Source organism: Camellia sinensis, chromosome 12 (genome assembly GCF_055761805.1).
Source record: "Camellia sinensis isolate YWXY chromosome 12, ASM5576180v1, whole genome shotgun sequence".
Taxonomy (NCBI): Eukaryota; Viridiplantae; Streptophyta; class Magnoliopsida; order Ericales; family Theaceae; genus Camellia; species Camellia sinensis.
Genome location: NC_138972.1, coordinates 114,188,970 through 114,204,440, shown reverse-complemented (window position 1 = coordinate 114,204,440; position 15,471 = coordinate 114,188,970). Strand labels below are relative to the sequence as shown.

Here is a 15,471-nt window from a genome sequence, read left to right as displayed (position 1 = left end):
GGCAACGGTTTATCCGAACCGCTCAAACCGCCCAATCCGCCCAACCCGCATATAAATGGGTGGTTTCGCAAATATAATGCGGGCGGATGCAGTTTGAAATATGACAAATTTGCGAGTTGGGAGCGGGTCACGGGTTAAACCTGCAAAAATCGCCCGCATTTTAATTATTGTTATTGTTATTATTTTTTATATACCAACGTTGTAACTTTAACAGGAGTACCTTTATGTTCTCTATGACACTAGGATCCTTATTTTTAAGTATTTCTCAACTTTCGCCATTATCAAATCCTAAACTTGGTTTCTTATATGATTTTCATTGGTGACTCATCCACTTTATCCTAATAAATTTTCTTTCTGGTGGTCGATGGAACTTCTAGTTTGATTATTGATTACCGAACTGACAATTCTAATTGAATATAACCTTTAATGCATTGATATACATTTTTTTCATGGCAAAAATGCTGGTGTATGGTCTCTTTGTTTTGGATACTTTCATTTAATGCATTGATATTTAATTTTTATTTGTAAACTCATCAGAAAATTGTTGTCAAATGATCACAAATATATAAAATGAATCTGATGCCTAAATTCGATGGAAAAAAAAAACTCAAATTAATTTTTAAAGAAAAAAGTGTAAACCGCAAATCACCCGCAACCGCCCGCACATCTGCAAACTCTACCCGCACAAACCGCAAACCGCACTGCGGGCAATTGCGTGTTGACTTTTTCCCAAACCGCATAGATGCGGACGGGTCAAAACCGAACCGCAAACCGCACAAAACCAATCCGCGAATATCCCTACTCCCCAGTCCCTTTTTTCTCCTGTCGCTCATCGTTTGTCGTCCACTTTCTGCCCTCTTCGAACCAAACACATTGATTCGGAAGTACAGTGTCGAACCAATGTATTTTGTTCGGATGTTGAAAGTCGAACCAATGTGTTTTGAAGTGTTGATGGTCGAATCGATGTGTGATTTTCGACCATGGTTTAACGAACGACGAGTGTGTCACAATGATGGGTCGCCACTGCAATGGTGGTAGTAGCAGGGACGAGAGGTGGTCGACAGAGAGGTTGGATAGGTGCATGGGCTGCGATGGTGGGTGGAGGAAACGGTGGGGTGATGACTGGAAGTGGCGACTGCGACGATGGTGTCGCTGACAGTGGCTGGTTTAGGGTTAGGGTTTGGAGAATGAAAAATGTAGGTGAATTGAGTGTGTTGGAAAATTGTGTATAGTTTAGATATGGGGTATAATTGGAATAATAGTGTGTGTAATGGGTGAATTTTTTATTTTTTTTTGGTGTGTGAACTAAGAATGATGTGTATAAAGAAGAAGTAATGTGTGCAAATAGAAGCTCCCGTGTATTTGTAATTTATAAAAAAAAAATATTATATTTTATAAATGACTAAGAATATTTACGTAATTACGAAAAAACTTTCATAATCGACCAAAAATGTTTGCGTAATTATGAAGAAAAAAAAAACTTATTTCATAATTAACTAAAAACGTTAGCGTTACTGGGAAAAAACCTATTTCATAATTGACCACAAATGTTTACATAATTACGAAAAAAACTTTCATTCAACATATACGTCACTATTAATAAATTATTCAAAATAAAAGACAAAATCAAAAAAAAAAAATGCCGATCCTCAAGCAAGTAAACTGTTCTTCTATATCTAGATATAGATATATGCAATCTCCATCAGAAGAGAAAGAAACAACATACTTACTAGGGGTGGGCAACGGTTTATTCGAACCGCTCAACCCGTCCAACTTGCATATAAATGGGCGGTTTCGCAAACATAATGCGGGCGGTTGCGGTTTGAAATATGACAAATTTGCGGGTTGCGGGCGGGTCGCGGTTTAAACCCGCAACCCGCAAAAATCGCCCGCACTTTAATTATTATTATTATTATTATTATTATTATTCTTTATATACCAACTTTGTAACTTTTACAGGAGTACTATTATATTCTCTATGACACTAGGATCCTTATTTTTAAATATTTGTCAACTTTCTTAATGCCGTAGAATTATAAAGTCCTAAACTTGGTTTCTTATTTGATTTTCATTGGTGATTCATTCATTTTTTCCTAATAAAATTTTCCTTCTAATGGTCGATGGAACTTATAGTTTGATTATTGATTACTGAACTGGCAATTCTAATTGAGTACAACCTTTAATGCATTGATATACATTTTTTTCATAGCAAAAATGTTAGTGTAGAGTCTCTTTGTTTTGGGTACTTTCATTTAATGCATTGATATTCAATTTTTATTTGTAAACTCATCAAAAAATTGTTATCACAAATATATAAAATGAATCTGATGCCTAAATTCGCTGGGAAAAAAAAACTTGAAAATTAACTTTTAAAGAAAAAAGTGTAAACCGCAAACCGCCGCAACCGCCCGCACATTTGCAAACCCTATCCGCACAAACCGCAAACCGCACTGCGGGCGGTTGCAGGTTGACTTTTTCTCAAACCGCATAGATGCGGGCGGGTCAAAACCGAACCGCAAACCGCACAAAACCGATCCGCGAACACCCCTAATACTTACTACTTAATTCAACCACAAAACACTAATAAATTCAGTCTACAAAACCAACAACAATAAAACTAGGACACATGTATGATTAAACATAATACAGCAAGATACCACCAGCCTATTTACAGATGTATTTACGTATAAAAATAAAAATAATTTATTTTTATGTTTTCTTACATATTTTGGTGGTTAAATTAGTTGCATACTGTTAAATATATATTTATTTACAAAACATATTTACTCCCCCATCAGAAGAGAAAGAAACAACAAAAGCAAAGAGGAATACTATGTATACAACAACCATAAAAAAAAAAAAAAAAGAAGAAGCCAAAACAAAATGATCAGGTATACAAACTCTCTTACTAGAAAGCATCTTCAGGCTTGAGGAAGTTGTGATATTCCAACTGAGTCATCTCTCCACCACTCACGGGATCAAATTGGCATCGATAGAAGCTGCATAAATGCAAATCAGTGATATTTCTGATGATGTGTGCTCTTCTCTAAAGAGAGTTCAAAACTAACAGTTCTGCTACAAATATAGAAACCACACACAGAAATTAACACATAATACACGAGAATGGACAAGTTCTTGTCCGCCCTTATGCTTTCTGTGATCAGTATATTCAAAAAATTATAGAAGGTAGGTTAAAACATCCTTCTCATGAAGCAAGATGCGAACACATTATCTCCTTGTGCAGCAAAGCACAATAGCAGAAAGCTCAAGCCTACTGTCAATAACCTTTTTATAATCTTGCCTATATATCACATTTGTACCATGTAGATATTGTTTTTGTTTACCTTTGTTCAGTGAACTAATCTATTAACTTTACGCTGTGTTTGGTTGAGGGATTCGGGGAGGGATTTGGAAAGGAAAAAGAAAAATGTGTGCGAAACTAGGTGAAATTTAGGTATATTTTATTCATATTTTATCTACCTTTTCCAATTTCCTTTTCAAATCTCTCCCCAAATCCCTCAACCAAACACAGCATTAGAGTTTCAGATAATATGACAGTTGCCAATTTGTGAAGCTATATGCTGTATTGTTTTACCCCTATATATGCCTCAAGGTGGGTAATTAAAATAAATGTTTTGGAATAAAATAGGATTCGTTTCCTATTGCAATACTGCACAACTTATCAAAACCATCAATAGGTACAATACCATAAGTATGCAAGGGAGGCTATAGGGCAAGCTTTCTACCATGTCCTTGATATAAATATACTAAAAAGAAAAGGAGACCAACATCCCAGTGGAAAGGTAAGTTGATACACCTAGTTCTCTATAGAATAACCACAGAAATTATGGTTGCCCAATTTAGATGAGAGGCTTGTTTGCAAAAAACAAAATTAACTTTTAAGCTGAATGCTTTAGTTCAGTTGAAGCAACGCTACCTTCACACACGCCCTAAGTGACAGCAGGGTCAACCTACCAATGTGCTACTCACAAATATTTGAAGTCGAAATAAAAATAATAGGATGTTTCTAAAATACTAAATCATTATATTCGAAGTAACACAACGATGTTTCTGAAGTACACTCACCTTCCATCTAAGCCAAGAATTACCACGGTATTCTTTTGGTGGCCAAATGCAACAATGTATTGAGAACCTTCAAGCAAACGAAACTGAGCAACAGACCACTCTGAGCTGAAATACTTCGGCAACACTCCTGCAAAATGAGCAGCAAACTTAGATCCTACCGCCAAAGATACAAAATTTATATTTAACCTTCAACAGAAAAAACATAGAACACATTGCTACTTTTGAGTCCTTAAACTTGATAGGACACCTGCTATCTATCAGTTATCCTCCAGTAATAGTTAATTGAACCACAGAAAATACAGAACGACCAAAATCATTATAAGTATCAGAGTGGATCAAAAGTTAAAACTCATACTGACAGAGGGGCATAATACCTGTTTACAAGATCACTATTTAGCAAATATCCAAAACATCTAAGATGACCATAGTGTTTTGGAGAAAAAGAAAAGCTCTCTGGGAAGTTCTACCAATTAAAATGTCTTGTTCCTTCTTCAAGAATCAAGAACTTTGATGCATTGTCAACAACAAAGGCAACATTAATCAATGAAGAGCACAGAATTGTTAGTATATATATTTGGGGAATGCAAAAGCAACCATTATAAGGAACTAATCATTTGGTGTATTCTTAGTCCACCAATGAGCTTTCTATGAGAATATTATGTTATTATGTTAATTATGGAAATATATCAATTAGGTTGATTGTATATTTTAGATTGATTGTGCATGATTGTATTTCTTATTTCAGATTACGGTTAGGATTGCTATATATATTGGTTGTAATCTTTGTATTAGCACAATTTGAATATACAGATCATTCAGAAATACTTACATGGTATCAGAGCTTGGTTTGAAACCCTAGTTTGCAGATTCGAAACCCTAGTAGCCGTAGTGGTTTTGCTCCATTTGGTTCTTCATCTAACTCAAACGTTTCGTCTGGTTCGAAGACTATTCGAAGTCAACCTCGAGCCTTATGCCTCTGGATTTAGTCACGACCCCTTGTCACACCCCATCTGCTGTGAATCACGATCAATCATCGCGCCTGCTTCATCTAGTCATCTGTGGTATCATCGTGTCTCTCTGTGTGTGTTTTGTGACTATTAGTACTATTATTTGGTTAAAACCCTTATTTCCTGTTGGGTCCACTTTTTAGTTATTATTATTCTTCGACCTATTTATTTTTGGTTCATTACAATGACAGACACCAAAATCCAAGCCACCAGATGTAAACTCATTGGTGCCAATTATGCTTATTGGGCTAGTGTTATGAAGAATTTTCTTCTTGATTACAAAAAATGAGGCTATGTTTCTGATTCTGTTACTTGTCTATTGGATCCAAAACAAGAAGGATATCTGACTTCCAATTTCCAATGACACTAGGGATTGTGATAATGCCCAAGTTCTGACCTAGTTTCATAATTTTGTGGATGATCGTATTGGAATGATATTTTCCAAATACAGTACTGCTAAGGAGGTGTGGGAGTACTTATTAGGTGTGTATTAGCAATCCAACTTTGCCAAACGGTATGAGTTAGAAACAACTATTCAAAGTGCTCGTTAACGAGATCAACCTATTCAGGACTTCTATATTGAGATGACAGATCTCTGAAATCAGTTGGCTCACATGAAACCATCTAGCCTCAAGGCACTAGATACTTATGTTGAGTTTCGGGAACAAGGTCGTTTAATGCAGTTCTTAACGACTCTCTCTCTTCAGTATGAGGCTATCCGTGGTGGCATCCTTCATTGGTCTCCTCTCTCTTTTGTGGATGCTATTGTTCGTGAGCTCCTCTCTGAGCAAACCCGTCTTAAGACGGCTAGTCAAACTCTGTCTCCATCTGTCTTCGCTTCTACTCAGCCTCCTTTGTTGTTGGCCTCACCACCTCATCAGCATCAGGGCAATGCAAAACCCAAGAAGGGGCCACTAGCCTCTGATGAGTGTGCTTTTTGCTATCAGAAGGGCCATTGGAAGTACAACTATCCCAAGAAGGGACGCCAATGTGCTCAGTCTTCTTAGCTGCCTCAAACACAGTTTCTTACTACTTTTACTGCATCTACTCCGACTTCTAATCCTGACTTGGCTTCCTTACATACCCAGATGGCTAAGCTTCAGCATCTCCTGTCCGCCTCCCAGCCATCCTCATCTGCCTCTGCTCTCACCTCTCTTCATTTAGGTTTGTTTAGGTCCTCTGCATGTATCTCCTCTTCTATTAGGCTTTTTGACTCCGGTGCCTCTTATCATATGACTCCTCACATTTCCTTACTTCAAAACTGTATCCTCTCTTCCTCTCCTATTACTGTTAATGCTGCTAATGGGTCTGGTATGCATGTTCTATCTGTTGGGTCAGTCTTACACTCTAGCATGTCTGTTGTTACCATTCCCTCTATTCTTTATGTTCCTCAACTATCTGTCAGTTTATTGTCTATCAATCAACTTGATACTTCTAGTTTTGATATTATCTTTTCCTCCTTTGTTTGTTATGTGCAGGATCGGGTGTCCAAGAAACAGATTGGGACCAGCCGTAGAGTTGCAGATCTCTATGTGATAGAAAGCTTGCATCTCCCTCTATCCACCTCTCCAGTTACTTTTTCCTCATTTCAGTTAGATTCTCAGTCGAGTCAGTTTCACTTAGGCATTATCGCCTAAGTCATTTGTCTGTTGACTGCTTACGATCTTCAACTCAGTCAGGATTATTGGGTAAAGTTTCTCCTAGTCAAATTGATGAATGCCAGGGGCGTAAACTTGTCAAGATATTAGCTTTACCTTTTAATAAAAGTACTTCGGTTTCTGTTTCTCCATTTTCTCTTGTGCATACTTATGTCTGGGGACCTCTCCTGTTCTCACTAAAAAGGGTTCCGCAAACTACCCGTTATACTTAAGTTTATCTTATGACTCATAAATCTGACTTCTACCAAATATATCGAACATTTCGGTCTATGATCACTACACAGTTTGGGACTACCATTAAATTGTTACAATCTAACCAAGGTGGGAAATATTTTAAAACTGAGTTTTGTGAGTATTTGGCCAATTTAGATATCATTCACCAAACTTCTTGCACTAATACACTTGCCCAAAATGGTCGAGTCGAGCGTAAACACCGTCGTCTTCTTAAGACATCTAAGTCTCTTCTTCTCTCTGCCTCAGTTCCAACTTCGTTTTGGGGAGAGGCAATTCTTACTGCTGCTTTTCTTTTTAACCGCATGTCTACTCCTCTTCTTTCTGGTCAGTATCCTTATGAGGCTCTGTTCGCTCAACTTCTCAATTACTCCCTCTTTCGTGTGTTTGGGTCTACTTGTTTTGTCCTTCTTCCCTATAAAGATCGGACCAAACTGAGTGCTCGGCCTATCCTATGTGTCTTTTTGGGTTATAGTCTTACTTAGAAAGGCTATCGATGTTACGACCCTATTTCCCATCGTCTTTACGTCTCCCATCATGTTTCTTTTCTCGAACATCTGTCTTACTTTCAACTTCCTCCTATCACTGCTCCAGTTTCCAAAGAAGATTTAGTTCACATTGATCCATTTCCTTCTGAGGTCCCTCCTGATAAGTACATCTCTACTGTTCCCCATGACCTTTCTCTATTTTCTCCTCCTTCTCCCCAACCTGCTCCTTCCCCTCCTCTTTCATTGTTAGTTTATTCTCGCCGTCAGGCTCTCCCTTCACCAGTTGTCTCTGCTCCTATCCTCCTGATTCTGACGACTCTGATCCTGCTGCACCCCGATATTCGACTCGAGTGCGTCATCCTTCAAACAGGATGGGTTAGTCTAATACATGTTTTTCTGCTTCCTGTCGTACTTTTTTGTCTGCTATTCATTCTTTTTTAAAACCTCAATCTTACAAGGACGTCTATCAGGATCCCCATTGGATTCAAGCTATGAAGGATGAGTTGTCTGCTTTACAAAAAACTAGTACTTAGAAGTTGGTTCCTTTGCCTGCTGGTAAGAATCTGATTGGTTACAAATGGATCTACAAAGTTAAAACTTGTTCTGATGTTTCTCTTAAGCACTATAAAACTCGTCTGGTTGCCAAAGGTTTCTCACAAAAGTATGGTATTGATTATGATGAGACATTTGCTCTTGTTACCAAGTTGACTACTGTTCGTACTTTGATCTATGCCGCTACTATTCGTTCTTGGCCTCTTTATCAAATAGATGTTAACAACGCTTTTCTTAATGACCATCTCACAAAGGAGATTTACATGCATCCTCTCCCTAGCATTCACCATTCCTTTGGACAAGTTTGTTGCCTTTGGCATGCTCTGTATGGTCTGAAGCAGTCTCCTCGTACTTAATATGATCGCTTTCAGACTGCTATTACTGCACTTTAGTTTCATCCTTGTGCTCAGGACTCTGCTTTATTTCTTCTTCACACCTCTGCTGCATTTGTTGCCTTTTTACTGTATGTAGATGATATGATCATCACTAGATCTGACTCTGACTCTTCTGCTATCACTGAGGTCAAGCAGTATCTTTTTCACACCTTTGAAATGAAGAATTTGGGCCCCTTGTAGTATTTTTTTGATATTAAGGTAGCTTCTTTTCTTAAGGGCTACTTTCTATCTCAAGCCAAGTATGCCAATGAGATTATTCATCGTACCGGTCTTACTAACACTAAGATTTCTAATACCCCTATTAAGCTTAATGTGAAGCTCACCACTACTGTTGTTCTTCTAGATGATCCTACTTTATATCGAGAACTCGTGGGTTGCTTAATCTATCTGATGGTTACTCGCCTTGATATTGCCTATGTTGTTCATATGGTTGGTCAATTCGTTTCTGCTCCTCATTCTACCCATTGGGCTACTTTGGTTCAAATTCTTCACTATCTCTGAGGCACCATATTTCAGGGTTTATTGTTGTCTTCTACTTCCTCTTTAGACCTAGTGGCTTATGTTGATTTTGATTGGGCTGGTGATATCACATATCGCAAGTCCACTTCTAGCTTCTACATGTTTCTTGGTGATTCCTTAATTTCTTGGAAGAGCAAAAAATAGACTGTTGTTACGCATTCCACTGCCGAGGTAGAGTACCGTGCTATGGCTCATGCCACTACTGAAATTGTTTGGCTTCGTTGTCTCTTAACTGATTTGGGCGTCTCTCAGTCTTCTCTAACCTCCCTTTATTGTGACAACTACAGTGCTATTCAGATTGCACATAACACTGTCTTTCATGAGCAGACGAAGCACATTGAGATTGATTGTCATTTTGTATGTCAGCATGTGCAGTCTGGCTCCATCTCGCTTCCTTTCGTCTCTTCGACATAGCAACTTGCTAATTTCTTTACGAAGACTCACACCAGTGCTCGCTTTTAGTTTCTTCTTGGCAAACTCTCAGTGCTTTCTGCTAAAACACCTTGAGTTTAAGCGAGTGTGTGAGAATATTATGTTATAATTATGAAAATATATCAATTAGGTTGATTATATATTTTAGATTGATTATGTATGATTGTATTTCCTATTTCAGATTAAGGTTAGGATTGCTATATATATTGGTTGTAATCTTTGTATTAGCACAAGTTGAATATACAGATCATTCAGAAATAATTACACTTTACCCCCAAATGATTTCCTGTGTAACTTCATTAACCTCATTAAAAAGTTAACCTGTAATTCTTTTCCAGCATGTTTAAGAAATGCAAGTGAAAAGTTAACTAAGAGAGTGAAGTGTTGTGCTATTGTGTAATACTTTTCATTTCATCTTTTTGCGTAGTTTTAGTTTTTTAATTTTATTTTAAGGAAGAAAAAAAAGGGAAAATCAAGTTTCTTCAAAAAAGAAACAACTTCGTTGTACTCGTGCCGTTTAAATTTACATGTTTACTTATTCAGAGTACTACATGTGATTCTTTTCATAATTTCATTTAATAGTATTGATCCAATTTCTCTCCATCATTTTAATGACAGCAATTTCTGCAATTGTCCCAATTGGAAATTTTCCTTCAAATGCCAACAACAAAAATGAAACATGCCTAATTATAAGCAATTTCAATGTCTCCAGCTAATTGCAGAAGAGTTGCAATGTGCTATAAAGTAATTAATAAATGGGGAAAAAATGCCACGTTTACCATTGATTTAAGAAAGGAATCTTACCTTTTATAAAAGAGAGAGATGAGGTGGGTGATGAAACAGAACGACTGAGATCAGATGCACCATGTGACTTATCACTCCCCAGGTTTCCCAAATTAACCTTAAGACCGAAGACATGGACAGTTCCCTTGTCGCTTGAGACAGCCAGCCACTGTGCAGTTGAAGAGAATGCCAGGCTATATATTTCTGCTCTATCCGCACCCCTCCTAACCTGCGTTACATATCCAGTTGCTTTTAGTACATAAACAATTTCTTAAAACTCAGAAAGTTAACTGAGCAAACATAAGTAAGACTTACAAAGAAAAATATTAATTTAGTTTCAAATGGAACAGCCAAAGCACCTCCACATTTGTTTGCCCAATCACCAAATCAAATTCTAAACTCAAATATAGATTGATTCTAAGCAATAAGAACTTATAGATCAAACCTCATCAAAGAAAAAGGACCATCATATAGTCAGGCTGTTTAGCGCTGCTTAACTCTACATTTTGAATCATTGTTTGGGTAGAAATTTGGAAGGAAAAAAAAAAAAAAAAAATTTGAGAAAAAATTTAGCTTACATTCACATTTGCCTCACATTTTCCAATAATCCCAACATAGCCTAAGGAGCTACTTATAATTTTTTATAAGTTAAAAACTAATAATTAGAAAGTAGAAGCCAACAACATCCCTCCTGCTACCTAATAAATTGTAAGCTAAAACTACACCAAACAATCTAGCACAAACTTCCAAATATATATATACATAAGCAGCTCAGAGAAACTGCGCCAAACAGTTGTGTTGAGAAGCATAAGTGGTGTTTTTAACTTCATATTTCTTAGGGTTAGGTTAGAAAGTGGCTTTTTAGTTATTTTTTAGGGTTAGGTTAGAAAGTGGCTTTTTAGTTATTTTTTGGTTAAAATATGAGGTGAATGACTTTTTAACTTCTTATTTTAGTGGGTTATTAACTTTGTAACTATTTTATCCTGTTTCCAAACACCTCTATCACTATAGTAACATCATTGATGATTGCATGCACCTCCTGGGCCCTATGAAGCATGGACACGCCAGATTCCATGCCGTGGGGGTGTCTAACACGGGGACACGTACGGGACACGCCGGGTGGCATGTCCCTTTAATTTAATTATTTTTTTACAGAGGACACGGCGGCGACACGCGTGTCCACCAAATCTGGACACGCGTGTCCAAATCTAGACACAAAGAGCAAAAGAGAAGGAGAAGATCAAGGTCAAGAGACAGTCAGTTCAGGCTTATCCAGTCGAAGACCTACCTCCATCAGTTGATTTAAACCAATTGATCCACCACCTCCATCCAGTCGATCGAAGACCCTTGGCCCCCATCAAGTCGATCGAAGGTAAGCCCCTCTCTCTCAGTCGATCAGTCGATCTCCATTAGTCGATCAGTCGTCTTCCATCCAGACGACTTCGAAGGTAAGCTCTCTCTCTCTCTCTCTCGCTCTCGCTCTTTCTTTCTCTTCGATCGTCTCTGTTCGATCGTCTCTGTCCTCTCTCTCTCTCTGTCTTCGATCGCTCTGTTCTCCCTCTCCCTCTTTCTCTGTGTTTATTTCCGTTGTACCTAAAAAAAATATAAAAAAAAAACTTTATATAAGATAATTGATCATATAATATATATATATATATAAAATATAATTTATCATATATAATATATATAATAAAATTTATAAATTATAATTTTTATCTTGTAAAATAAAATATTTAATTGTTATTTCTTAAAATATCATATATAATAATAATTTTTGTAAATTATTATTTCTTAACTTTTTAACATATAATAAATAAAATAAATCATCCAATTACTTAAAAGAAATCTAATTAAATCATATATAATAAAATAATATATCTAATTTTTCTTTTTATTTATTTTAACATATTTTATTATTCTTTATTTGTTATATATTTTTATTTATATTTAATATATATATATAAATCATTTAAAAATAAAAATAATAAATTAACAACAACACATTATTTAAAAAATATAATAAATAAATAAAATAATTAATGTGTATTAAAATAAAAATATTTATAAAAAATTAAAAAATTTGCCGTGTCCCCTGCCGTGTCCGTGTCCCCATTTTTTAGAAATTGCCGTGTCCCGTGTCCGTGTCCATACGCATGTCCGTGTCCGTGTCCGTGTCCGTGCTTCATAGCCTGGGCCAGTTGGGGAACTATCCGATTAAGCACACCAACCAGAAGCAAACAAGTGTGCGCAAATGAAGGCTTTAATAGAGATTCTGGTCTCTTTACATTCCAATATGTACCATCTTGCATTTCCCAACAGTAGTTCGATGATGTTAGGCGCTGCTTATACCCCAGGACTGTAACTGAACTTCAATCTATCTATCTAATCCTTTTTAACAAAAAATATAAAAATAAAAACATCCCCTATCAACTTTCAACGAGCTAGCGCTGCACCAAAAAAGCCCATTATTATATTTGGAATAACATCACTTATTATTCTCGCAGTACAGATTCTTCCTTCCCAACAGACGTTTGGCAGAAGAACTAACTCTCAGCGATGTGAACGCATAGCAGTTGAACAATTCTACGTACCCACCTTAATTATCCCGAATTTAGCCGAAAGAAATTATGTGATTAGGATTGAATTTGTGGAGTGATATATAAAATGAATTTGAATTACAAAATGATAATTTTGAATAATTTCTGAATAATTAACTCTAATTTTGTAGTATTGCTGGTAGCAAAATGAACCATTAATGGGTTTCTTTTAACACAAGATATATATATATATATGTGTGTGTGTAGCCCTAAAAATAAAAATAAAAATCAAGTTTAACAATTACCATCATAAATTAAAATTGGTCCTTGAAAAACAGAATAGGAAATAGGAATCTTATCAAACTACTAGTACTCAAACAATGAAGCAACAACAATACTAATATAAAAATTCCTAAATTTTGTGCTCAATTGAATATTATCCACCTAAAAGCATTTCAAGAACTTAAAACAAAAAGGCAAAAGAAATCAAACCCAGATTACCTCTTGCAATAACGAACCATCGAAGGTATTGAAAATCCTCACAAGAGTCCCCTTAGTGCTGGCCGTAGCAAGCAAATGCCCATCTTGCGTGAGTGCAAAGCACGCAATCCTCGAATCATGAGCCATGATGAACTTGGTCCGCTTCGACGAGTAATGCTCAACCCTAACTTGCCCTTTCTGCAACCCCGGACAAACCAACACAATCGATCCCGCAGATTGCGAAACCACACAAAGCCCCTTCGGATTCGCCATCGTCTCAATCTGATGCAAAAGCTTGAGATCCGAAAAACTGTAAACGAAGATCTTCTGCTCCAAAACCACCACAATATGGTCCCGCCGGAGACGAACGCCGCGAACCTCCGATCGGAAAGACAATTCGCCGATGCAGCGGCTCTGATGATCGTCCCAAATCATGACCTTATTGAGAGGGTACTGAGGATCGTGAGCACCGCCGACTAAAGCGAGGATATTGCAACGGAAGAGCATTTCGACGGTGCCGATTCCGCTTCCGTGATCGAAATCTCGCCGGAAGATCTCGCGGAAGGGGTCGCAGTTGAAGATCTTGAAGCCGCGATCGGTCCCGGTGGCGAAACAACCGGAGTCTTGATTGAAGGCGACGTGAAGGAGAGATGGTAAAGGGAGAGAGGGACGATCGGGAATGTTAGGGTTTTGGACGTCTTCGTCGGCGGCGGTGGATGGAAGCATCGGAGGAGGAGAAGGAGAGAGAAAGGTGGGGATGTGAGAGGGATCGGAGTGGTCGAGTTGAGGAGGAGAGAGAAAGGTGGAGGGAGGGTCGGAATTAGGGTTTGGCCATGGAGGGGAGGAGAAGGCAGAGAGGGTGGCCATGGAAGAAAGGAGGAGGGAGCTTGCTTGCTTTGCTTGCTTGTAAATGGTGTACTTGTTCCTTCCTAGTTCTACCACTTCATTGTTACCAGAGGAAACCGCCAGATTTAGGATTATTTTTATTTTTTAAATTTCATTACTGTTAAATTATTATTTTTATTTTGGTTCAAATGTTCTAAATTCTAATTACAGAATAATTATCAAAACCTACCATAATAAATAAAAATATAAATTTATTATACTATGACCAAATACTTATTTATTTATTTATTTTAAATAGTGAATCATATGTGTTTTATAACTAAAAAAAAATAACATAATTTAAATTTTCTAAATTATAACATAATTTAAATTTTCTAAATTATAACTATACAAAAAATATTATAACTAAATAAAACATGAAATATGACTAAATAAAAAAATGACATAATAAAAAATGCATATCCCTTTTAAAATGATGTATATTAAAATTTTCTTACTTTTTTACGATTCATAACTTATAATCGAAACATTCATCATGTTCATCACCCATTATTGATTAAGCATCCATTTTGAAGGTGAGTTAACTTTTCAAATTTTTTTGTTATTTTAACTTAGAGTTAAAAAATCTTGTTTAAGATAATTTTTTTTACTTTTTTAACTATTATGAGAAAAAATTAAAATGATTATAATTTAAATGTGATATTTTATCTTATTAATTTTTTCATCCATTTTATGTTTGTTTTGTCACTACAATAGCCGAAAAAAAACTAAGGCCAAACATAGCCCAAGAAAAATGAGTATTTGATTATAGGATAAATTACACATATCACTTTTGAGATTTAGAAAAAATATAATAAAATTTATAATTTTGATATTATCACACTGCATTTCCTTTTGGTAAGGTTAAATAGATCCAAATTAATATAAATATTGTGAAAATACAAAAATAAATAACGTAAAATATATATTTTGATGTTAAAGAAATGTTAACATCATTTTTTCATCTATATAATTAATAAATTATTATCAAAAATGAAATTAGATGTTATTTAAATTAAAATTACAAGAGAGCTTAGTATAATTAATGTCAAAATTATAAAATTTATTATATTTTTTTCAAATATCAAAAAAGATCAGTGTAATTCAATTTTAGTTATATGACTAAATAAATGAAATTAATAATCTAGAACTAAAAAAATAAAATAATGTTGTATGTTCCAATTAATATACTAATTAATATATTAATTTATATAATAGATAAGATCAATAATAATAATATAACACTAATTAATCCATTAATTTATATATTAATTTGTGCATATAATATCATAAAAAAAAAATAACACAGCAATTGAGAAACCCGAAAGTAAAATTAATGCAAATTTTGAGTTGGGGAATGTGTCCACGTGTCACATAGAAAACCTGTAAATTGGAAGGAAGTGCCAATGTATATCAAA

The 15,471-nt window shown here is 35.8% G+C and overlaps 1 protein-coding gene across 1 annotated transcript; it reads right to left on the bottom strand.

Annotated features, from left to right (window-relative positions):
- Positions 1–2,679: 2,679 nt before the first annotated feature.
- Positions 2,680–14,132, bottom strand: LOC114300215 (autophagy-related protein 18a). Its single transcript, XM_028245096.2, has 4 exons — positions 13,190–14,132; positions 10,173–10,380; positions 4,087–4,213; positions 2,680–2,999 (listed from the first exon to the last, which is right to left on the bottom strand). The coding sequence occupies exons 1-4, from the start codon at positions 14,033–14,035 to the stop codon at positions 2,909–2,911; spliced, it is 1,272 nt and encodes a 423-aa protein (XP_028100897.2). The 5' UTR covers positions 14,036–14,132; the 3' UTR covers positions 2,680–2,908.
- Positions 14,133–15,471: the final 1,339 nt, after the last annotated feature.

Bases quoted from the DNA above. Each gene is read 5' to 3' on its own strand.
- LOC114300215 (XM_028245096.2), bottom strand. From the start codon at position 14,035: ATGGCCACCCTCTCTGCCTTCTCCTCCCCTCCATGGCCAAACCCTAAT. The intron at 4,214-10,172 runs GTAAGATTCCTT...CTCATTTTGCAG, and splicing joins ATCTCTCTCTTTTATAAAAG to GAGTGTTGCCGAAGTATTTC. The intron at 3,000-4,086 runs GTGAGTGTACTT...GCATTTATGCAG, and splicing joins ATTCTTGGCTTAGATGGAAG to CTTCTATCGATGCCAATTTG.